At 44.4% G+C, this 25320-nt stretch overlaps 1 protein-coding gene across 1 annotated transcript in view; it reads right to left on the bottom strand.

Annotated features, from left to right (window-relative positions):
- Positions 1 to 25320, bottom strand: part of LOC146440717 (vasoactive intestinal polypeptide receptor) — a 103702-nt gene that overhangs the window by 51264 nt on the left and 27118 nt on the right. The window contains exons 2-3 of the mRNA XM_085050144.1: positions 15338 to 15434; positions 763 to 870 (exon numbers count right to left, since the gene is read on the bottom strand). Of these exons, the coding sequence (XP_084906270.1) occupies positions 763 to 870; positions 15338 to 15434 (205 nt within the window). The remainder of the gene's footprint in view (positions 1 to 762; positions 871 to 15337; positions 15435 to 25320) is intronic.

Genomic DNA, 25320 nt, shown 5'->3' with positions numbered 1-25320 from the left:
CAGTGTGTGCTGGTTAATGAGTGCAGCAGTGCCCTGGCCTGTGAAACAGGGATGGCTTTGTATCCCTTTCCCCATTCCCAATCCATCCTGGCTGTTTGCACTGCAAGACTCTGAAAGTGGAGATCAATGCAGGATCTCCAGTGCAAAAAAACTTAAATTGTCTGGGGAAGGCCTGCAGGGCTACTCTAATAAAAATAGTAAAAAATTACTATAAACCACCAGGAGACACAATCAGTCCTGTTGCTGCATGGCCCCTTGAGACCTGAGTTTTAAATTAAACCTCCTCAGAACACCCCAAACAGTGAGTTAAGCTACATCCTCCATTAACCTCCCCTGCCCATTATTTGTCAGGCTAGTTCCTTGGCCTGTGGCCAAATTTGTCATTCCACCAGGAAAAAAGTTCTTTATTACCTACAGTTTCAGCTTGTTTATTCTCTGCCAGAGACTTAATTAATGATTGTGCTAAACTGCTCATTTTGCACAACGAACACAACTATTCCACAGGTTGATTTAATTCTCACTGCACAACATCCATATTATTGGATTTCACCAGGAGCCATTTCTGCATCCCTGTGAACCACTGAGCAGCACTGAGAGTGCAGGGAAGATGTTTTAATGCTTGGAAATCCACACATGGCTTGGAAATCTCCTTTACCTTGGGGTAAGAGGTTGTTTCTCCCTCTTTATTGAGATGTTCCCCCCTTGGTGTGATGGGAATCCCCACTGGGAGTGAAGCCATGAGCTGTTTTGGGGTTTGCTTACCCAGGAAGGAGGTCAGGAACCTGAAGTACTTGGGGCATGGCCTCACCACCACTTCCCCCACCTCAGCGTCAGGCCAGCACGTGATGTTGTCCCACTGCCTCCTGCAACCTGGGGAAACAAGAAAAGAAGATGGTGAAGCACTCCTGAGTGCTCAGAGCAGATCTGTACAGGTTGGAGCCCCTCAGCCAGGCACAGGAACTTTTTGGAATGAAAACTGCAGAAGTATTTTCTTTAAACATGAAGCTTTCAGCTCTCCCCCAGTCCCTGGAATTCAGCCCTGCAATTTTCCAAAAACCACTATGGGAAGAGCAGCAGATAAGTGCAAGAACCAGGCCAATCAGGCTGGAATTTATGCCTAATTAAATATCTCTCTTCCCTGCCCTTATCTCTCCCTGTTGCATTGAAACACCTGATCTGAACATGGTCCCCTTCCTCCTCTGCCTTTTCCAAACTTCTGTCATCATCTTTTTCTTCTCATTGTGATGGTTGTGCAGCTCTGCAGAGCAGGAAGGGGACACAGGTGACAATCAAAGGATCAGGGGCCAAACCCCTTCACCAAAAGCCATTTTTCTTCTTAGAAAGGGAGAAGGCACAAACCACCACTGAGGAGCAACACTGCTGTGGCCGGGAGATGATCTCTGTGAAAGGGTGAGGGAATTCCAAGCTAGGAATGAAGGAATAACCAGCACAGGGAGAAAACACGGAGTTTTGTCAAAATGAGGCATTTCTAAAGATTTTCTGGGTACAATAAAAGCTTTCGTGGAAAAAAAAGGAAAGGCCATGTCCTTTCTACAGAGTTGTAATATTCTGGTTTTGCCCTTTTATTTCTCAAAAGGCATTAATAATACCCCACGTGTGCTGCAGTGTTGGATCATGTAACTTCAACACTGAAGCCAAAAGGAGTTGGCAGATCTGAATTAAAAAAAAAAAATGAAACCAGACACGCTTTTACATTGATATGCTACCCTTTTAGAATTCTTCGCAGGATTTTGAAAACATTTTGCCTCCTGCTTTTTATTTCCAGCAGACAGGTGATTACTTCAGCTGCTGCTTGGCTGAGGTGGATGGGTTGTCACAGAGCTCTGGTTTTGCAGCCCCTCTGCTCTCAGTTATTTGTCACACCCCATTTGATGGCAGAGCTCCCCAAAAAAATTGACTCACACCCTGCTAAGGTCAACAACCCCACATGAGAGACACTGAGATGTGAAGAACAAAGTGGTGAGGAAATGTTGAGGAAATCCTTCTCACGTGCCAGCAAAGGGAGCAATGAAAATGATGAAAATGCCTGCCAGGTTGCACTTGGTTTTGGTTTTTTTTTTACAAATTACACCCTGAAATTCCTCCTTTAACTCATTTTTTAGTGCTCGAGCTAAGGGAAAGGCTGGTGTCACCAGCAGCCTGTGCAGAGCGAGGCAGATCTGTCTCAGATCAATGGAGAGCACACAGAAATGCTTTGAAGCTGGAAAAAGAGCCCTTAGCTCGCTTTCAAAGTCATTTTACAGGTTTTTCCCCCACTTCTTTCATGAACAAACAACTTTTCCAATGAAGTCCTGAGCTGAGTTTATCAGAGCTTGGAGAATGGAATAACTGATGGTATCTCCTTCATGCCTCTCTCCTGCAGAGTTCATTAAAATTCAGATTTCAGGTGCCAAGCTCAGTTCCCACAGCCTCACACTTATCTGCCACCAAACAGCCAGCAGCCCCAAAAGTATCAGGATATTAAAAAAATATATTCCATTCCAGGATATTTCACACTCTACAATCATTTCCTCCACCAGCTGCAATAAATCAGAGTGCACCCCATTACCTCAGGATAGGCTATAATGCAAAGTAAAATACAAGGTGATAGCATCAGATGGCTTTTTAAATGCCCTGAATTATGTACTCTGAGGTTTTTGGTGATCTGTATCTTTTTGCTCTGTTGACATTTTTCAGCACCACCTGTGATGCATGAAGAAAGCTTTTAGGTGTTCCCTTTAGTAACAAAGGCCTTTTTTTTCTATTTAAAGAAAAGTGAAACTGACCTTCCATGACATATAATGTGTATTTTTACAAATTACTGCCTCTGTAAACACATCTTGTACCTGTCCATTAGCTCCTACAGCACCAATCTTCCTCACAGCTGCCCCAGACATGCTGAAAATATTTCTGCAGCTGTCTGGAGTTCAGGTTTTGAAGGTGGAATTCGCCTCTCTGAAGGTGTGGATCTCAAAGTTAGATAACCTGAAGAAGCCAGTGAAAGCAGAACGCTGGCTGGCAGTGTCTGTCAGCATAAAATCACAGAATCATAGGATTTTGGAATAGTTTGGGCTGGAATGGAGCTTAAAGCTCATCCATTCCAATCCCCTGCCCTGGCAGGGACATCTGCCACTGTCCCAGGTTGCTCCAAGCCCTGTCCAGCCTGGCCTTGGACACTTCCATGGGCAGCCACAGCTTCTCTGGGCTTACTCTAACAGCTTTATGTTTTTTTTGTGCTAATTATTTACAGTTCAGGGGAATGAGTAATATTTAGAGGTCCTGCATGTATAACTGGAGTTTAAACAATTGGAAAGATGGAACATCAATCCCTGTAAGATGCTTTGTATCTCCAATGCTGTGATCATCACAACTTCAGGTAAAACTTTGTGCCCTTTCATCTGGCACAGTACACAGACAGCCTTTAGCAAGGAACCTTCCAGTAAATGCTTTTCTTTCTCCCAAGCTGATAGTCTTTAGCCTGGAAAACTGCTGGGATTGGGGGTTGGCAGGCAAAAAACTTTTTGAGGGCAGCAAGAGCTGCAATGTGCCTTGGAAAAAGGAAATCCCTCTCTTCCCTGTGGCATCACTTGGATATAGAAAAGAGGACAAGTTTGGCCTGATCACACCATGTTTGGTGATTGATAAAGTGCTTGTCCATTAATTCATCATAAATGTTGTCTTCTACCTCACACTCAGTGTCTGCAGGAATGATGCAAAGGTTATTTATCAATCCTCACCCAGTCCAGCAGATGCAATGAGTCAAAAATACACCTACTCTTAATTTCCATCTAAACACTGCTCTGCTCATCTGCTTGTCACCAAAAATCCAAGGGCTACACCCTGCCAAGGGCTGTGCTTTGCCTTGGGAAATTCACAGGTGAATTTGGAGAAGCTTTTAAAAAATGAGTGTGTGGCTTTTCCAAGTCAGCAGCACTTACATCATCTCTGGGTATGCAGGTGCAGTCTTTAAACTCTTGCCATTATGAAAACAAATCTATAGTATCAAAAATAAGAGGTTTTCCCCATTTAATTATTTGAACTGTGACTTGCACACACTCAGCTTTGCCCTGTCCTTCCCTGGCAGACCATGAAGTGCTCCCTGGAGGTAAATTTTTTCTCCTGGAGGGCTGAAGGGAGAAATCCTTCTCCCCTCTAAAGGAGCTGGAGCTCAGATCTCTGTATCCAGCAGCTTAGCTTTCCTCTCTGCAAGCCAAGGGCTGCATCAGCCTCACCTGGAGCTCTCCTCTAAGAGGTTCAGGCTCAGAAAGAGCTGAAGTGTCACAGTCCTGGCTGCAGGGGATGGGGAGGTCCCAGCACAGCTGCAGTATGCTCACCTTTCCCACTGGCTCTGCTAAAAGTAGATCAGGCCTTCATTTCCTCTCCTTCAAAAGGTTAATAAACAGCAAACAGGTCAGCTCTCACGAGGCACAGTGGTTTGCAGAAGTGGCAGACTGGAGCATAAAAAGCCATTTATTTGAGTCCTATCTCCACTTGCAGCAAACACACTGTCAAAGCTTATCGGGGAAGCAGCAGAGAGTAACTTTCCTTCATGAATAAACATGATTTCCAGAGCTTTGGCACAGCCCTGAGATGGGATTGGTTTGGCTGAGGAAAGAAATGAATGGCAGCAGGCTGGTGCCAGGCACTCCCTGAACCCAGGTGAACTCCCAGTTTGGGAAAAACCCCTTTCAGTACACATCAGTCTTCCACTGAACCATGGAATCATTAAGGTTGGAAAAGACCTCCAAGAGCACCAAGTCCAACCTTCGATCAAACACCACCATGAGGAAATTCTTCCTCACAAATGGGGTGACTCCAGGGCTCTCCTGGATGACATTCCCACCCATTTTGCTCTAGGAATGCCTGTTCAGATGCAGAGATGCCCATTTGATTGATGCCTGGGGTATCTCAGGAGCTCTGCTTGCCCCTCACTGCCCACAGGGGATGACAGTCAGGCCAGGCTGAGCTGTCCCAGGGCACCATCCCAGCCTGGTGTGCTGCAGCAGACTCTCATTTTCACTCCAATTTCATACCAGCAGGCAGCTCCAAGCTCCCAGAGCTGTAAAACAGCCCTGGGGTGACATTTATTGTCCCACTGACAAGCCCAGCCCTGCTGTTCATCCATGGCTTGGTCTCTTTACAACCATCTAATTACAGCCAATTATCACTGCATCCATCTCCCTGGCCCAGCTGAGCACTGATCTCTTGCCTGACTGAAGGAAACAATCCAAAAAACGGTCCCTGCAACAATCCATAGCTCAGTTCCATCCTGGCAGCTTTAATTTAATCACAGTAGGGGAAAAACCCATCATCAGCCTCGGGTCACTACTGCCACTCCAGTGAGCAGAGACCTCCCAAATGAGGGATGATTTTCTATTTAAAAGTTGTATGAAACAATAAAAAATACTGTACATGGATTCTTATTCGCCTGTACGTCTTTTAAATTAAATGCAATTTGATTTTGTTTCTAAACCTAGGGAAATTTTTAGAATTCACAGCCTCCTGTGCCAAGGCATTGCACAGTTTAAGTGTCCACTGACAGAAAAAAAAAAATATCCTTTTCTGAATTGACTTTGAACCTGCTCATTGCTGGTTTCACCAGGAATTGCTCAATTCTTCTACAAAGACAGAAATATTCACAGCCTAACCACAATATCCTTTTTCCTGGGGAGAAAAAACCATAAAATCCTCTCTAATATCCCTCCTTGGGCATCTCTTTTTCCAGCTGAAGTGTCCCAGCCCATTCGGTAGCTTCCAGCATGGAAACAGCTCCCTATCATTTCTGTCTTGTATCTTTTGTGGGTTTAATTCTACCCCATCCTGCCCTGGGCTTGCAGAATGAGGTTTTACCCTATTTTTGTGTGACAGATTGGGTTTGACTGGGGTTGGCTTGGCTCTGACGTTTCATTAAACTCATTTTCTCTACTCCCTGAGGAAGTCCCTGCTGTGCCCTCCTGTCCTCAGTCCCACTCACACTCCAGCATCCTCGGGGCATCTCTCCTCCCCCAGCTCCATCTCATCACCTTTTGTATTTATTATTTTTATTATTATTTTATTTTTATAATTACTTTTTTTTTTAATCACCACTCAGTCTGCACTGAAGCCAACCCATCCCCTCAGAGCTCCTCTTTCAACTTTCCCCAGCTTTGCTTTAAATTTGGAATTTTTTTGCCTGTTTTTGGATATTTTTGGCTATTTTTCTGCCTGCTCTCACTGCAGCACTGCAGGCAGGATGTGACAGAGGAATCACCAAGCTGGAGGAAAAGCCACAATCCTGCCAGGGCATGTGACCTTTGCCACTGTGGCATTTCCCTCCCACCACTGATGAGCTCTGGTGATGCTCTGATGCTCCTTTCCTCATCACTCACCCAGGGATTTGCAGCTCCAGCTCAGCAGAAAAGGGACTTGGGCAATCAGAGGAAGCAAAGAGGATCCCAAAATTAAGGATGAGTGAAAAGAGTTTGCTTTGGGCTTTGCCTCAGTATCTGTGGCAAGTCTATGATTTTTATTTTTCCCACAAGCTGGACTTGATCTTAAATCTTTTCAACCTTAACAACTCCATGATTCTGTAACAAGAACACCATTAATTACTATATAAAACCAGGTTTGCACTTCTGCAGTGGCTGCCAGTAGAACTGTCCAAGCACTCAATGGGACATATTAAAAAATTACTTTCTTCCTAAATGTTGGCAGAAATTTGACTCAAACACATAAAAAACATCACCTTAAACCCCCAGACTGAGTCATTCCAAACAGCATGAAAGAAATCACCAATGACTGTTGCTGGAGGATGACTTTTTAAGCACGAAAATCCTATGAGATTTTCCACCATCAGCATCTATTAGGAAACAGTTCTGTTTAAAAAGAAAAAAGTTTGTAATCTTTCAGCCTTTTGTAACCAACAAACTAAATAAACACTTGACTTTTTTCATCCTTTTCATAAATCACATTTGTGAGCTGAGCCCTGCTGCCTAAGTCCAGAACATGTAAACTGAAAGATCCAAGGTTTAAGATTTACAAAGTGCTTTGCCAAAAACATAACTTATCTCCTCAGCAGCCTCTAAACAAGATCTCCAGCACCCTGACACAGCATGCTTAAAGGATTATTCCAGGGTTTCCTCACTCAAATCCCTCTGCTCTTCCAGCACTAGTAGACAACTGAATTTATAGAGAACCACTTAGAATTTAGGTACCAACTCCTCCTGGACAGCTTTTCCAACACTGGCATCTCCAGACAGCAATCCATGGTGAAGATGACCAGGAATCAACCTCTAGGAATGCTTTTTCCAACAAAACTTATAGTGTATGCAATTTCCCAATTTACTTGTCCCAGGTAAAAAGGGGGGTGGATGCCATCAAGAAAGTGCTCTGAAAAAGTCAATATTATCAGAAAAACAAAAAAATGAGGAAGTAGAGATTTTTTTAACCAGAAATCTCAGGGGATGTGAGAGGGACAAACTCAAGCTGCTGTCAGAGACAAAAACCTCTGCATAAATTGATTTAATCTGAGCCATTATCCAGAGCTTTGAAAATGTTTCGGATTTATTTTCCATTGCACCAATGTCACTTTCTCCGTTTTTCTACACCCTTTGCACATCCAAGGCTGTGTGCATTTATCTACTATCCCATGCTAAAAAAACAAACAAAAAAAAACAACAAAGCAGCCAAAAATTCTGCTGGCATTTAAAAGCATGGCACACTCTCCAAAAACTAAAATGCCTTTTCCAACAGAGATTTATGTCCACTAAGTGGCTGTTAATCCCAACAAGCCCTGGGACAGCTGTTCCCAAATCAAACAAACATTTTGCTGCCTGTTAAGAGAGCTCCCAGCCAGGACGAGTCAGCAGTAGGCAAAACCAAAGCAAAGCCTCCACCCCTGGAGTGTTTGCAGGCAGAAAACAGAGGCTGGAATCTGATCTCCTGATTTTGACTGTGGAAAGGGGAGGTCGAGGCAAAAATCAGAACGATGAGGGGCTGTGTGGATGGATCTGTGTTGGAATTTCATGCTGGTTTTGGTGCATTTCAGGTGGCTGGGTGAGCTCAGACAAAAAACTGAGGGAGCACTGATAGAAACATGAGATCAATAAGGTTGGAAAAATATTTTAAGGCCATTGAGGCCAAGAGTTGACCCAGTATCTCCATATCCCCAAAACTCAACTGGGAATTAGCAGTGCTCACTGCAGAGGTGGGCAGTGGGGCACAGAGCAAGCAAGAGAGAACCAGAAAAATGAACCATTTTCAGGAAAAACATTGCTGATTAGTATTTCCTCAGGAAAAATCTCCTGGTCTGGTAGAACAGGATGGATCAAAGCAGCCAACAGCAAATCTGGGGCTGATTTTCAGGATTCAGGCTGGGTTTACCACTGTTCCCTCCTCCTGTTTCAGGGGCCAGCTTTTGTGGCAGAGTCTACAAAGGTTCTCCTCTGAATAATCCACGGCAGATTTCTTTATTTTGAGTTTGCAGGGAGTGGGTTTCCACCTCTGTAACACCTGCAGCATGGAAGTGTTTGGGAAGAGTCCCAGAGAGATGAGGAAATGCTGAAGGGAGACCAGAGCAGCACCTGTGCTGCTGTGTATTGTGGCCACTGCCCAAGAACTGGGAGAAAAATTCCTGTTATATGAAAACACAGGGAAAACCAGGAAAATTCCTGTTCAATAGAACAGACTATTGAAGACAAAGTCTTCAATAGAAGACTTTGGTACTGATCCTAATTGAGAGTCTGGTGTTTAAGGTCTTGATGTGCCAAGGCTGAACTTTCTGCTGCTGTAGGAGAGGCCAACCTGTCAAGGAATGGACAGGACTGATGTCCCATCTGGGAGTTGCCCAGTGCTGCTGGTCAGGGCAAGAATGAAATTAAGAGGCTTTCTGGATCACCTAGGCTGGAGTAATAAGATGAAAGTAAATTAAAAATTAATAGAAGAGAACACGGCAAAAAGTCCAGCAGGTCCTTTTACCTTTAGAGAGACCAGCAAGATCAAAGGTATTTTAGGCTGAGCTGAACTGTTCTCCAGGTTTTTTGAGTGTATTGCCTGGATCCTCAGGGTTTGATTTAGCTGACCAGGAGTTGCCATTTAAAGCCATTCCCAATGTCCCAGGATTTTTTAAGAGGTTGATGGATATGATATAAGATTTATGAGAGCTCTGCACAATTCAGAAATGACAGAATCACCAAATCTCTGAGGCTGAAAGACCCCTAAGGTCACCAAATCCAACCATCAATGCAGCACCACCTTTCCCACTGATCCACATCCCAAGTGCCACATCCACAGTTTTTCCATCCTACTTTGGGCACTTTCTTGAATTCTTGAGCTGCTCCAACACCCAGAGAGCAGCTGAGAACAGGAGTATCTCACAAATCCCACTGACACCTCATCTGCCCCAGGAAGGCTTATGCAACTGGGAGGTGAGAATTCACTTGAACTTTTCCAAGCAAGGAGCTATTAATTATTTCTGATCTTGCTGCACTATAAACAGATGGTGATGAATAAACAGGCTCCTAATTTCAACTTTATCAATGTTTTTTTTTTTCCAGCTCAATTTTTTAATTTCCATATGTTTGCTGCTTCTCTTCCCATCAAACTTGCTTTGACTTCTTCAGGAGGGACTGACAGAGACCCCCAGGCTCCAAATCTGGCTTTTCAAGCCAACCTCCCCTCTAGGCCTGTGGAACAGCAAAAGCAATATTCAGAGTTTAAGCAACATGGACCATTTCCCACCTGGAATTTTTTTCCAAGGTGGTGCTGAGCTTGCAGAACTCATCTCTACCTCACAAGTGTGAGGCAAGTGCAAGTTATGCAGATGTGAACAGGCACTGGGAGGGAGAATGGCACTAATTTTTTTCCCCATGTTTGCCAATTTCCAGACTTTTTTATTGGGTTTTACTCTGCTTCCAAGACAGACAGGGCTAGAGAGCAACCATGAAGTGCAGTGCTGGAGGACTGGAGGAGGTATCAGGTCAGGCTGCATGTGGCTTGGAGTAATCATGGAAATATCTGAGTTTTAAGTTCCTTTCCAAGCCAAGCCACTCCATGATTCTGTGATTCCATGAAGACCATGCTTCCTGCACAGCTCTTGGTCTCCAGAGCTGCTCACCTCACCCAGACACCACTCACAGTTCCTTATGCATCTGCCATCCCTAAATGACTCTCCTGCTCCTGAAAGAGTATCTGATTGCAGAGCAAATTAATTAGCAGTAATGGGATAAACACATAATGAGCTGAGCCAGCTGACCTAGACCTGATTGATTTTCTTGCCTTTTTAACAAAGAGAAGGTTACTTTTTAATTTTTTTATTTATTTATTATTCTTTCGTTTGTGTGCTTCAGTTTAAGCTGAACTGTTTGTAAATCACAGCCATGGAGAAACAAAGCTTTCTTAAAAACAAACCCAAAAAAAAATACTCCTCTGTGCGCTGAGAGCATTACATTGAAGAGCAAGTGAAAGGCAGCAGGAAGCACAGCAGTGGTGATTCCTGCCCTGCAGCCTTCAGGAGCTCAGCCACACCTCACAGAGAGGGATTTGCCTCCATCTGAGAGTTTGGGAAGCAGCAAACCTCCTTATCCCAACCCTTGGGAGAGCTTCCCTACTGCTGCTCCCTCCATCATCAGCAGAGCAGTCACTGTGCTGGGTACAGATGTCCTGGCTGGAAAAGCACCTGGAGTAAAATCCCAGTTTTCAGTGGTTCTGGGATTGCATTCCTGTTTTCTGAAATACAAAATCATGGAATAGTTTGGGTTGAAAGTGACCTTTAAAGGTCATCTTGTCCAACCCCCTGACAGAGGCAGGGAACCTTTCACTATCTCAGGCTGCTCAGAGCCTCATCCAACCTGCCCTTGGGCACTTCTAAGGATGGAGCAGCCACAGCCAGTGTTTCACCACCTTTGTTCTAAAAATTTCCTTCCTTATATTTAAATTAAATCTCCTCTTTCCTTTAAAACCATTTCTTCTTGCCCCCTCACAGCAAGCCTTGATAAAATATTTGCCCCCATCTTTCTTACAGATCCCCTTCAAGTACTGAAAGGCCACAATAAAGTCTCCCCAAGCATTTAAAAAATAATGCAGATGACTGAGAATATTTATTATGAACTCCTAAAACCACCACAGGTGACACAGGAACGTGGGGCTCCTTGTCTCCTGCATGGAGCAGGAAGGATCCTGTCATTTGCACATGGACAAGTTTTTCAAAGAATTTAAATAATCTTTCAAATTATATTGTGAGCACTCTATGGGAGTCAAGGGGCTGGAAAGATCACGTAACAAATACCCAAGTGGGAGCAATTGTCCATATGAATGAACAGATTCACCATTTCTAATGCTGGGAGCTGGGATTTCACCTTTTTTGACCAAATCCCCTCCAAGCCAGGGAACATCATAACATGGATCAGCTGTGAAATGTGGTTTTTTCCTACACACTAAGAATCTCCTCACAGTAAACAAAAGTTTTGCTAACAGGAAATACAATCTGAAGAGGATTGTTTAGAGATGCCTGCAGCTGGCCAGAACACACCAGAGACACCTAAAACCCACTGAAAATCCCTCAACAAAAGTCCTTCCCATGCCATGGCTATTTGCCCATGTAAAACTGGTCTCAGCCTACCTATTCTGGAATTTAATGGTAAAGAATCCGCTCCTGTATTAAATCACATGTGCCATTTAATGTGTTTGTTAGTTCTTCCAGCATGGAGTTAAAAACCACCAGGGCAGAGGAGTGAAAAGCCAGTCCTGCTCCCAAAATCCAGCCCTGTGCTCCAACACAACCACATCCCACACATCCTCCCAGAAACTGGGCAAGCTCTGCCCCAAGTCCTTAACACTCTCATTCCTGCAGACCTGCAGGGAGGCTGCTTGGTGTCCTCTGATGGCCACAAACTTCCTCAAAAGCCCAGACTTTGATCTGGCAGCTGTTTGGTTCTTCTGTCTGCACACTGCCAGCTTAAACGGCTTTTCCCTGTCATTTCTCCCTTGCTGCAGCCTTTGCTCTGCTGGAAAACAAACTTCTCTTCACCAGGGCTGAGCACAATCTAGTGGGTTGGAGAGTCACAGAATCACCAGGGTTGGAAGAGACCTTTAAAATTATCAAGTCAATCTGCCAAATCTCCACAAATATGGCTAACTCCAGATACTGAATCACATTCCTGACAGGGAATAGAGGAATTCACATGGATCACCTCATTCCAGTCCATGGAATTCCACCATCCCAGGCTGCCCCAAGCCCTGTCCAACCTGCCCTTGGACACTGCCAGGGGTGGAAGAAATGAAATCTGAAAAGAAAACCTCTGCTTCACCACCAGGATTTCATGCATGTTCAGCCCCTGTGAGGGGGAGGAGGTGTTTGAAGACAAAAGAGGGTTAAGAAGGTGATTGTTTATCAGTGGAAATCTACCTGCTTCTCCCAAGCCAGTGATCAACCTCAGCACCACCATCAAATGCTCTTAGCAGTGACTAATCTGTCTGACACATCAAATTACAGCTGTGATTAAGCCCCTCTGATCAATACAATTGATAATGGCTTCCAAACAAAGCTTTCCTTCCAGAATGCACCAAAACACTGTTTATTTCCACTCATTTAATTAGAAAGGATAACGAATCGCCTGTTAAACCTCAAGAGATTCTCTTTATGCTGGAAAGGTGGGGAAAGTGCAGTGGCCATAAATCAAAGTTTTACACTGCAGATCACAGGGAACCTCAACTGCTTTCCATCCTCCTGTTCTGGGGGATGGAAATAGAGTTTTACTAGGATTTTTTTTTCCCCAGCAACACTAAGAATGAACAGTTATCACCTTCATCTGATCTCATATCCTCACCTTCATGAGATTTCTCCACGAACTTCCCCCTCACCCCTAACTGTCAAAGTTTAAAGTTTGATTTTACAGCTCAGCTTTATTTATTGAGTTATGGAGCCCCACTCCAGAAGACCTACTTGTGCTCACAGGCTGTGAACACTCCAAAGGGGAAACACATCCTCTGTAGTAGGCATTTGGAAATTTTCTGTCCACACTACTTTCAAGACAGACTTCTCCATAAACTCATCCACCCACAGTTGCCAATTTGAGAGCCAACACCTCAGAGATTCTGGTTGTTTCTTTTTTTCTTTTGGTTCCAGGGCAGCTGTGAGAGTCTAGAAACTGAAGTCAGGTATTGAGGTCCTAAATGCCTGCTGATGTTTTGGGGTAAATGGGTGCCAACTGCTTTCCACAAAGGAAAGGACCTAAAAATCATCTCCTTCCACTATCCCAGGCTGCTCCAAGCCCTGTCCAACCTGGCCTTGGGACATTCAAGGGATCCAGGGACAGCCACAGCTGCTCTGGGCACCCTGTGCCAGAGCCTCCCCACCCTCACAGGGAAGAATTTTTTCCTCATTTCTCATCTAAACCACTCTCCCAGTTTGAAGCCATCCCCCCTTGTCCTGTCACTCCAATTCCAGTACTGTCTCCATGGACAAAACCACTTTACAACACTCACAACTGCGATTTCAGAATCAGTCCTATTCATGAGTAGTGACTGGTGGAAATGTAGATTTATTCCAGCCCATTGTTTCAGTATTCTATCAGGAAAAAAAACCTCCTAAGTGTATCTATATACTTGTTAATGCTTGGGCATTAATGATCTGTAACATGGCTGGGTGTCTTTACTTCGGAATTGGGAAAAATGTATTCAGTGGTTTAATTCTGTTGTTAGAGGGGGAAAAAGCTGCTTTGGATTAAATTGCCCAATGAGAAAAATCTTACTGGAAAAGCAGAAAAAATAGTATCAGTTCAACTATTTATTCTTCTCCTTTTAATGTACCATATTTAATTGAAATTCTTTCAATATCCATGAAAATGAAATGAAGCATTTAGCTGGCTTTCAGATCAGTGTTTTTATCCACTCTGAGTTCTCCCTTTCCTGGATTCCAGAAGAACATTTCTTCAAACGACTCCATTTAACTGTACAGGGACACTTGAAACAGCTTCCAAATCAAAGAAAACCCTCTCTTAGTAGATAAAAGCAGGGGCCAAAAGCCTTCCTGGCATCCAGTGGAGCTCCTCCTGGGATCAGCTTGTCCCAGGATTCTGTTCCATCAGAACAGTCCTTCAGTCTCCAGGGCAGAGAGGATGAGGAGAAATCCTCTTGCACTTTTCCCTCTTTGAGGAGGAGGGATGCAAATCTCAAGCAGGATTTGCACTTTCCAACCCATTTCTACAGTGAAATGAACCTTTATTTTTGGATCCTGGCACTCTAACCTGGGTCCCTGTGATGCCTGAACAGGCTTACCTGAAACAGAGGCTAGACAAGGCCAGGAGAATAAAAAGCAGATTAATTTATTAAAGGCCTTTAGGTATATTTAGGGACAGAGCCTGCTTGAGAGGCTACATCCAAAATGGACAGTGAGTCATGAGTTTTTCACATTTTGTAAGTTCTGTCCATTAACATGTTGGGCCTCAATTCTTCAATTACACCCTCAGGTGATAATGTCAATCTCCCCAAGCTTGCTCCCCCAATTCACAGTTGTGGACATATTTTGGGGCTCTGAGGCAGCAAAGTGTCCTTGGATTTTCCAACTGAGAGCAAATGTTTTGTGCAAAAAAATGCTGGGAACATAAGTTTTAGCACTTTATGTGGAGTCCAGAGCTGCACACCAAAGCTACAGATACACGAAAAATAGAGGCTAAAAATCCTTAAAGCATCACCTACATACCTTTTACTGACACAGAGATTAGACTGGGAACTTGAGAGAGAACTTGGAGGGGGAGAGACCCAACTGAATGCCTTAAATTGGTTTTGACAGCTCTGCTGCAGGACAGGGTGGGGTGGGATGGGATAGCACCAAAGCCTTCCCTCTTCCCTGATCACTGAAACAGGGAGTGGGGTTAAGGAGACTGGAGACCCTTCCAGGGTGGTGAGTGCTCCGTGGACAGGAGATGATCTCAGCTGTCCCAACCCCAGAGATGCTTTCCAGCCTTGGAGCACCTCTGCTTCACCACCAGGACAGAAGTGATTTTGGCATGGGGATGGGAGGACAGTTCAATGAAGGGAAAAGGTCACAATGACTTCCCTTGAAGCATTCCAAGGCCTGGGAGAACTTCAGGCTTTCAGTTCCCAAGGGAAAAATGGAAAAATTCCAGTGCAGAGAGGTGGACAAGTGAATTTAAACCCACTGAGACACCTCAGTTAGGCTTTCCCAGCTGGGAGGCTGCAAGGGAACCCCAGAGAGCTGCTGGAACCCCAGGCTGATGGACCTGTACTTCAGAAACACCTCCTGAAGAGCACCAGCTGGAGGAATCCTTGCTCATTTCCCTGGGAAACAGCCTGGGAGATGTGGATTTGGTAGCCAGGAGGGAAGGGAAGGTTGCCCTACCTGAGGTCTGGTTGTCCCAGGTCAGCTCTCCCAAGCACTGGCTGCGCTCCTCCTCGATCTCCTGCATGATGCTGCACTCTGGCTGCGTGTTGGACACCTGCAGGGAGGGGACAGAAGGTGACAGTCAGCAAAGCCCATCCTCAGGCAGCCATTCCTGGAGATTTTGGGCCTTGTGGAGCGAGCTGGAGCTCTCCAGGGCACTGCACAACAGTGTTGTTATTTTAAGCTCACTCGAGAGGAGGGAGAGCAACCCAGAGCCTGCTGAAAAATCAGCATTTCCCTCCATTTCCATAGGAAAATAAACCCCCAAAACCCATTTTTTCCCGCTGATCAGGAGCAACTCTGCTGCTTTATGCTCTGGGAACCCTAACACCACCAGCTATGTAGGGCAGGAAGGCAGCAGCTTTAATATTCATGCCAGGAGCAGAGGGATCTGTGCTTCATGGTTTATTCCCTGTCTCCTGGCTCTCATGCTAATTCACAGCACAACAAACCCCAAATCAAGTAAGAACAGAATCTCTGATGCAGATTAGGAGATCAAGGAGCTAAAAAGCAGGAAATTCCCAGTGACAAGAGTTTTTCCCCTCAAGTGGCTTCTCCTCAGTCAGGCCTAATTATATTGTGTTTGGAATACAACAGAGGCCATAAATGTTCAGGTAATTAATAGTGGACTCCTCATAACTAGGAATTCATGAACTGCCTCAATCATAAAACATGCAAATCATGATTTTCACTCCAAAAAAGGAGCTGGGAACGCACAGAGATCTGTGTCCCCTTGTCACCAACACACTCTCAGCTTGGAGAGAACACCTTGAGCATTGCTATGGCCAGAAATCAAGATTGCACCAAACCCTAAAGAGATTTAAAGGGGCTGGAAAGGGCATTCAACAGGGAGAAAACTTTTCAGAAATCCAGCTGCAAAGAGGTGGAGAGAGGAGAGTGATGTGAAGAGAGCCAAGTCTTGGCTTGAGTTTATACTGTCACTGTCAAATGTGATGTGGGAAAAAACATCAGTGGGGTCAACTTCAGGAACAAAGCATGGGGACACAGGAGAAACCTCTGCCTGCAGGAATGGATTGATTCAGTGTCCCCTCCTGAGGGTTTTGGAATAATCATATATTTTAATCAGAAAAAAAGCAGAGAAAATAAAATTTAAAAAAAGAGATTGTTTCCTGTCTCGTTTCAATATGTGTGAGCTCTCTCCATATGTTTGCCAGTCAAGGTTTTAGGATAAAAAGGTCCAGAAATCCTTTGAAAGGACAATTGTTTGATGTAAACATGGATTATTTACATATTATGGATTAGAATTATAAAGTAATTTAGCACATCACATTTATCTCACCATTTCCTATTAACCTATCCTGCTCTTTTCCCTGTTCTGTTCTACGCCTGGCTCAGATTTGAATTTCCTTTAGATTGGGAATGGGCCTTGATTAGTAGTGTATAAACAATTAATTATGTGGTTTTCTAGCCATATTAAAAATAAATAAAAAAACAAACACAAGAAGAAGGGAATCATTTGGAATTGTCTTCATTCTCAAATGTTTCTTTTTCCCAAAGGGAAACAGATCTTTGGAAGTTTCATCTTGGCTCATCTAAAATGCCATAGATTCATTTTGTTTTGATTTACAGTGCTTCTTGCCTTTTTATTTTAACCTTTAAAAAGCACGAGGGGAAGCGTGAGAGATTTGCAGAACACTTGCTGGAAAAATAAAGATTGAAATGTTTTCCAAACATTCTGACTTTTTCAAAGGGAAGTTTTAACTCTCTGGACTTAAGCTTTTGCCAAATTCATCTCACATCTATAAATACCTCTGGCTTTCACTCTAGGAATTAATTCATATGACTTTAACTTTGATCAGGGCTGGCAAAGTGCTCTGTACTTCTACAATACATCCTAATTTTTTTTTTTAGGCAGTAGATTTTACACCAAACCCATTAGCAAGTACTTCACTGCCACTTCTTCCCCTACTAAAAAGTCATGCCTAAATTACTTGATTGTATATTTACCACAAAGGCCCTTGATATTTATTTTTGAGTAACTCTTTTTTTCACCTTTATAAAAGAAATGAGGCTCTGCTCTGAAAAGTCAGCTTGTGAAAGGTTCAGGTAAATACATAAATACTTGCTTATACATACAATTGTTAAAATATCGTATTTTTTGAGGTTTTTTTCATGTAATTGAAGAGAAAACACATCTATGGCAGTGCTGGGGTAATGACTCCACTTGGTAATCTCAGGGATCTTTTCCAACCTTAATGGTTTTATGATTCCACAAACAAAGAGTGGGATGTGCCTCATCTTCTCTGTCAGTGGGACACATCATCCTCCATTTCAGCTGAGTCAGAGCTCTATGTTTAGTCTGCCCTGATTTTTCACCATCCCTTCCCATCCACAGGGAGCAAGCAAACCTAGCTCTGAATGCTTTCATCCCATGGTTGGACAGGTTAAAACTTAAATATCCACCACTCAGCTGGAAAAGGTCAGTGATGTGTGAATTTCATGTCCACAGACCTTGAACTGAATCAGGGTCAACAAACAGATTCACACTGGAGGACTTGGGAGTTTATGGCTCATTCTGCACATTAACTGAACAAGTAAATAAATAACTCTATCACAGCAAACCTCCTTCAGCCTCCTCAGTGATAACAGCAATAACCCTCAGGTCACAGCTGGCACTGATAGAGCCCAACAAAGGCAGGCAGAATCAAGAATAGTCTAAAAATATCAAGTTTGGGCATTATTGGGAAACAGAAAATGTGTATTTTTTTGTTGGTGGGTCATCAGGGCATCTGGTGAGCAAAGCAACAAATTTAGCTGCCTAAATTCCCCTCCCAGGTGAGAAAATGCTCATGAATGGAAAGAGCCCTCACGAGCTGTGAGTCCTGCCTGTCAGAGGGGATATTCCTTGGATGACAAGCTAAAGTATTATCTTTTCTTGGTCTGTTCCTCCTGGAAAAGTTGAATTAGACTTTATACACAGCTCAGTACAAACTCACTATACTAGTTCTCCATTTCTAGGGTTTTTTTGCTATTTTGTGTTGTTTTGTTTGACTTTTTCCTATGGAAAAGGCAGAAATTTTAGGCTTTGGCCTCTTTCACTGCAATGGGCAACTGGCCACACAGACAAGGGGCTGGAGAGCACATGAATTCACTTTTCCCACCCAAAAATTAAATATAAAGCAAAAGCAGGACAAGCTCTGGTTAGCTCATGTTAACATCTGATAGTGAGCTGTAGTCCAGTTTCTTGGGAATATTCCTTATGGATGAATAACCAGCCCTCACTAATCCCTCCTGGCATGCCCAAAACACCATGTAAAGGTGTGGCAGGGTTGCCAGATTTTCCTACTCACACTCTGATCCCTGAGCAGAAAGATGAAGGGAATCTTTCTCTGGATGTGATTTCTCACAGCTCTGAATTCTGCAGCAACTCTCACAGAACAAGGAGTTGTAACCAAAGTCTTTATTAAGGAGAGTTTTCCTTCCCAGCAGATCCCAGGGATTGCTAGGGGATTACTGTGCAGTCTGCTGCTGCAAATAAAGCCTTTGTTTAAAAAAGTCTTTAATTAAATACAATTCCAAGGGTTGTCACAGGCTGAAGGAGCTGCAGAAATGTTTAGTCTAATCTCTGCTCTCTGCCATCAGAGTAACCACAGGACACATGGCAGCTCCTCAGAGCCAGGTAGGATTCCCAGCAGGACCACAAAAAAAAGGTATGTGAGCCTCAATATTTCCCTTTTTCCCAATTCCAGAGCATTCCTGGGCTCACCTGGAGCTCACTGTATGGAGACTACAGCAGTGACGGGGACAGGACCACAGTGATACAGGAGTCAAAAAAAGCAGGAGTACACCTGAAAAGCCTCGGGATGATGGAATCCCATCCCTCACCCATTTCTGTTCAGCTCAGTGGAAGGATTCACTTGTACCTCTCTAATTGACAATTTCTCACCATGCCCACCCTTCCCCCAGCTTCTGTGAAAACACATACAACAAGACAAGAGCACCAACTGCCTTGCTAGAGCTTCTGTGTCTTTTCACTCACTGCTCAAAGTGGAGATGAGGTTTCTTAACCTTTTCTAATCTGTACCACAAAGGAAATCAAAGATTTTAACAGGCAGGTCTTATTTCAAGCACCACCTGAAGGAGCTACTTGCGGCTTTCATCCACAGTCATTATTTGTAGGAACACAAGACTGAAGGAACTTCTCACACAACAGCCCTGGCTTTGATTTCTTCCATAATTTCATTCAGCCCTGTCTTAAAACTGAATTTTCAGATTCTTTTCAGTTTTTGTCTTTTAAGCATCCTGAGGAACACACAGCTTTATTCCTAAAAATGCCATGAGCAAGCCAAAGAAATACTGTGGAGAAGGACAAGAATCAGCAGAAGACACCAAGTCAGGTTTTATATCTACAGTGATGAGTGACAAAATTTCCAACAAGACTGTCAAAAGCTGCAAAAGCTCTGATGGTCTTGGGAAAATTTAAAAAAAAAGAAAAGGGAGTATTTATGGAGTATTATAGTTATTTGCTCCTCTGAAGGAACTTTGTGTGAGAATCCAAACCCACGTTACAAATATGGCAACATGGAGAAGTAAATTTTAAATGTCAGTAACACAGACACAGACTGGAAGATAAACCCAAGTTTAAAACACCCCAAACCTCCTGCCTGCCCTTTGTAGGATCACTACAGGAGGACTTGCAAACCCAGTGGTTTTGAAACAGAGGAAAGCTCTCCTGTGACCTCTACCATGTTGAGAATAAACTTCTCTCTGAGGGATTCTGGATCACAAGTACCAGCACATGTCCCTGGGAGACTTTTCCAGCTAAAAGATGTCCAGGCAGATGCCCAACTCTCCTGCCTTAGCTGTTCAAACCACTCCACTTCATACTCCTGCCAAACACAATCCTGCCAATGACAGATCCATCATTTGACTAGGAAAACAGATGTCTTTTCCCAGCTCATCCAAGCAGGCCCTGTCAAACAAAGGCAACTTGGCCAAATCAATCCAGCAGCTTGGAGGCACAGAGCCTTCATTTAGGCTGATTGTCCCAATTCTGTGGGAGGGGTTGGGAGATCAAGGAAATGACAGAGTTTTGCAAAGGGCTTGGAGAGCCAGAGGGAAAGGGAAGCTGAGCAGCTGTGGTCCTTAACTCCTTAGGGACAAGCTTGCAAGTGCCTCTGCTGGAAAAGAGCTGAATTAGGGTTTTAAAGAAGAAGTGACACCCTGGAATTGGAGTAATGACACACAACTGGAAAAGAGGCAGCACTTGAGTGAATTCAAGTGAGTAGGAGACAGCTCTGATGGCTGGGTAAGCACATTCTGCTCCTTGCTTTAAATTATCAGCTGGAGCAGCTGAGGATGAATTTTCTCTCCAGAAGCTCAGACTGAGGATCTGAATTCAGGCTGTTGCAGGAAAAAAGGGGATGCTGCAACACAGAGATCAGCAGTGCTTAGATCTGCAGTTATAGGGTGCAGAGCTACAGTATCCCTCATATGGTTGAGGGAAAATAAGAGGAACAACAGTGATTATCCTAAAAGGAACAGGGGCAGGGACAGGAAAGGAGTGATAGGACCTATTACCTCATTTCTCTATAAACTGGAGGGCAGCAAAGTATGTTGCAGTTTTCCCTGAACTACATTGTTGACTGCTTTTAATTTCATTTTATCTTTGGGTGTAAGAAGCTTGGTTGAGGGAAGTCTCTTCTTTGTCTTAAATACTGTTCCAAAACTTACCTACTAAACTATTTAAACCTTCTGGATGAAATTCAACTCCAAAGTATCTGCTCAGAAATACTAGGGAAAATCAGACCCAGACCTGCCTGACCCCCAGAGCTCAGGAACAGGATTTGGGGATCCATGGGCAAAAATTCTGTGTCTGTAATGTAAACAGCTACGTCTCTCTTCACCCTGGTTATCCTTCCTCACCTGAAGAGAGAAGCAGGCACTTCCAGGGCTTGAGTCACTCCAAACCAAAGGAAGTGTCTAAAATAGCTAAGAGGAAACTCACCTTGCACTGCTCCATCCAGGGAGGCAACTGGCTGAGGGGTGGATGGCTACATTGCCAATATCTAAGTGAAATGAGCCAAACCCCACAGACCTGGGCTCAGCAGAATCATCCCCTCCAGAGAGCCCCATCCTCCCCCAGTGTTCTCCAAGAGCAGCTGGAGCTGGTAAGAGAATAGCAGAATCTCCATAAAGCTGAGTGGAAGACTTGTGAGTACTCTGATTTGTTCACAGGTTGGGTTTTTTTTCAAGATATATCAACTTTAACATGCTGCTGTTGAGAAAAGGTCCCTGGCTTCAGCAGAATGTGCAGGTTAATCCTGCATTGCTGCTCACCCAGCCCTGAGTCACCTCCTGAGCAGCCACCTCGTCCATGCTTTGCACAGGAAAATGGTCCCTAATTCAGATGCAGGCTCAGCAGGGACTATAAAGCCTCAGATCCCAATTCCTCACAGTGCCTCCATCCACTCATCTCTGACTCTTTCCCTGGGCAAGCACAAAGTGTCCCCATCCAGTCCTGCCTGCTCTCCACTGCACCTCCAGCTCACTCCAACTGCACCACCAGAGCCTTATTTTCCTCCTGAAACTGATGCCTTAAGGATTTTTGGCTTCTATTTTTCATGTATCTGTAGTTTTGGTGTGTAGCTCTAGGCTCCATATGAAGTGCTCAAAACCTCTGCTCCCAGCATTTTAGAAAGAACAATTCCTCTCAATTGGAAAATGCACTTTGCTGCCTCAGAGCCGAAAATACGTAAACAGCAGTGAATTGGGGGAGCAAGCTTGGGGTAATTGACATCATCACCTGAAAGTGTAATTGGAGAATTGAGGCTCAGTATGTTAATAGAAAGAACTTACAAAATGTGGAGAACTCATGACACACTGTCCATTTTGGGTGTAGCCTCTCGAGTAGGCTTTGTCCGTCCTAAATATACCTAAAGGCCTTTAACAAATTGACCTGCTTTTTGTTCTCCTGACTCTGTCTAACCTCTGTTTCAGGTAAGCCCTGTTTTAGGCATCAAAACCAACCCCAATGTCACCACCCAGCAGCTCCACCTGCCACAGCATTAAGATCTGGAGTGAACTCAGGTCTGCTGGAAGCTGGAAGGCTTTTTGGGGTGGTGGGTATGGCAGAACGAGATCCCAAATCCAGAGGAGTGAAATCCAACAGGTTGCCTTGAAGATTCCATGAACTAGCAAATTGGACTTCACTGCAGAGCCTGTCACAAAATTGGAGTTTGACTAAAAATCACAGTGAAGTCCCTGAGGTTTCTCTTCGCATTTACTCATTCCCTGGACAAATCTCACTGCCTGGGATTTGTGTACACATATTATACACACAAAACCTCCAGAAAACAGGACCCCCCAGGCTCCTGCAAGGCTGGATGTTGGACATTATTCATACCCAGGGAGCTGGAGCAAGCAAACTGGGTGTTCTCTAGTTCTCAGAAAAGCTGCAGTGGTTTGGTTTAAGGAACAACACTCTTGGTTACCAGCGTGGGCAGCTCCTTTTAGCTTTTAGGGGAACTGAAAGCCCTAAGAGTGCCCAGAAATCTCGTGTGAGCCCAGTGCTCCCAGACCATCAGGAAAGGAAGGGCTGCAGTGACAGACCCCAGGCTTGCCCAGCAGTCCTGCTGGAAACCCTCAGAGCTGGAATTAGCACCAACTTCACCTGGAGTTCTGGGGCTGTTTGGAGAGGAGGCAATTCCTGTCCACAGCTTCTCACTGCTTTTTGTGGGTTTTTTTCATGCACTCAGGGAAGGACAGCAGAGGGAAATGTTACAGAATAGCTCTAAACTGAAAGAGTATGGGTTTAGATTGGATATTAAGAAGGAATTATTCAGTGGTGGGGCCCTGGCACAGGAATTTGTGGATGTCCCTGGATCCCTGGAAGTGTTCAAGGCCAGGTTGGTTGAGGTTTGGAGCAACCTGGGATGTTGGAAGATTTAGTGTCAATATCACAATCTGAAGAGGAAGAGATAAAGGAATACAAAAACAGAGAAAACAAGAAAAAAGGAATGTATAAAATAATCCCTCCTATGGTCTATATTATCCAGCAGTGACCACAGCACCATTCTAGAACACAGTTTGGGATAAGGTTTTAACCTATCAATACCTTCCACATCTTTTATCAAACCAACCTAAGAGAAATTCCAGGATGAAATTACTATTCACATGTCACTTCTGCTGTAAGCAGCAGACCCTAACAAGGCTTCTTTGTGTCACTATTCAGAGCTTTCCATGAAAATCCAGGTATGTTCCTGGAACAATCAATAAACAAGTCTCATTTCAAAGAATTCACTCTCAAAGGGCTGCTTCCCTACAAAGGGGAGTATAAAAAATGCAAAGGTGATGGCACAAGATGAGTTTGGCTCATTCAGGCACCAAGAAAAGATGAATGCTCCCTCTTTCAAATGGAGCAGAAGTGGTTCAGTCAAGGCACTGGATGAGTACATTGCTCATGGGTTTATAAAGCATTTTTATCAGAGCCCTCTAGTGAATGGTTCTTCACAGATGGTCTGAAGCATCCAGGTGTGTCTTCCAGGAACAAGGGCATGCTGGGATGAGCTCCCTAGCTCAGAACAAAGGAAAAAAATCATTGTTCTTACTAATGAGGGAGTCAAGAGTGCCCCAGTGGTTTGGAGCCACTCCAAGCACAAGAGCTTCTCTGAAAAAGATCAGGACAAGGCCACTTTTGCTCCTCTGACTGAGGAGGGAGAGAAACAAAAGCACAAGTCATGCTGAAATGTGTGGAGCAGAGCAAGGTTAGGAAAAGCACAAGGAACATTGCTGCCATGGAGAAAAAGGATTCACAAAAATGGGGGAAAACCACCCCAGAGCAAGTGAAGAGCTCCTGACCTAGGCCAGCACAGCATGGACACATGGACAGATCCCTGATTCAGAGGAACAGAACACTGTTTTTCCAGGTTTCTCCTAAAGGAAAACTTCTAACTACATTTAAATTTGCCAGCTTTCATTTAAGACATGTTTGATAACCCTCCTGTGCCCAAAGGCCAGTGCACATGGAGGACATCTTATATCTGAGCAGCTGATGAAGAGGGACATCCTCATCAGGACTTAGCAGCCTGCCTACAGATTTTAGGTGGAATTTAATTGTCCTGGGGGAGTAAACATTCCTGAACTCAGTAAAAAAACTATCAGCATTCCAGCAAGAGTCAAAACAATCAGCATTCCCCCTGCACAGTTCTATGTGAAGGGTCAGTATGAAGACACAGAAATAATTCAAAACTTGGTTCCACTCCTCGTGGCTGAAAAGGGAGCCAAAGCCACAGGTTGAACAGGTTGTATCATGAGCCTAAGAGCCTCAAACACAGGCAAATGTACCAAATAGGACATGACACATTCACCCACGCTGTCCAAAGCAGGCATGCAGGCACCACTTCCACCTGAGCAGAGCCCTGACGTCTGCCCAGGAGCTGAGGCCACGTCTGATTCTTCTGACAGCTCCAACCTCCTCCTCATCTCATCCGTGCTCAGAAGAGAGCCCAGCCAGCAGGGATGCTGGGACAGGGCTGCAGCCCAGCTATCCACACTCCTGAGCACCCCAAGTGGAACAGATGGCGCCAGGGAAGTGTCAGATGGTAGAAATAGCCACATTCCAGGCCAAAACAACCTGCCAGCAACTGCTGTGTTTTAAACAGTGATGGAATGGTTTGGGTTGGAAGGGACCTTAAGGATCACCTTGTTCCATCCCCTGCCACAGGCAGGGACACCTTCCACCATCCCAGGTGGCTTCAAGCCTCATCCAACCTGAGCTTGGACATTGCCACGGATGGGCTGTGCTGAGGCCTGACCAGGAAAGTGCCTTCCAATGGCTTTAAGGAAGCAAAGATCAAACCTCTTGCTTCCTGCAGGGATTCAGCACCCCAGCTTGGCTGCTGGGTGAGAGCTTTGCTTCCCATCCAACCCTGAACCAACTTCCAGCATCCTCAGACTGTGCAACAGCTTGTGGTGAACCA

Source organism: Lichenostomus cassidix, chromosome 2, assembly GCF_008360975.1.
Source record: "Lichenostomus cassidix isolate B80296 chromosome 2, HeHo_3.0, whole genome shotgun sequence".
Taxonomy (NCBI): Eukaryota; Metazoa; Chordata; class Aves; order Passeriformes; family Meliphagidae; genus Lichenostomus; species Lichenostomus cassidix.
This window is presented reverse-complemented; position numbering and strand designations above follow the sequence as displayed.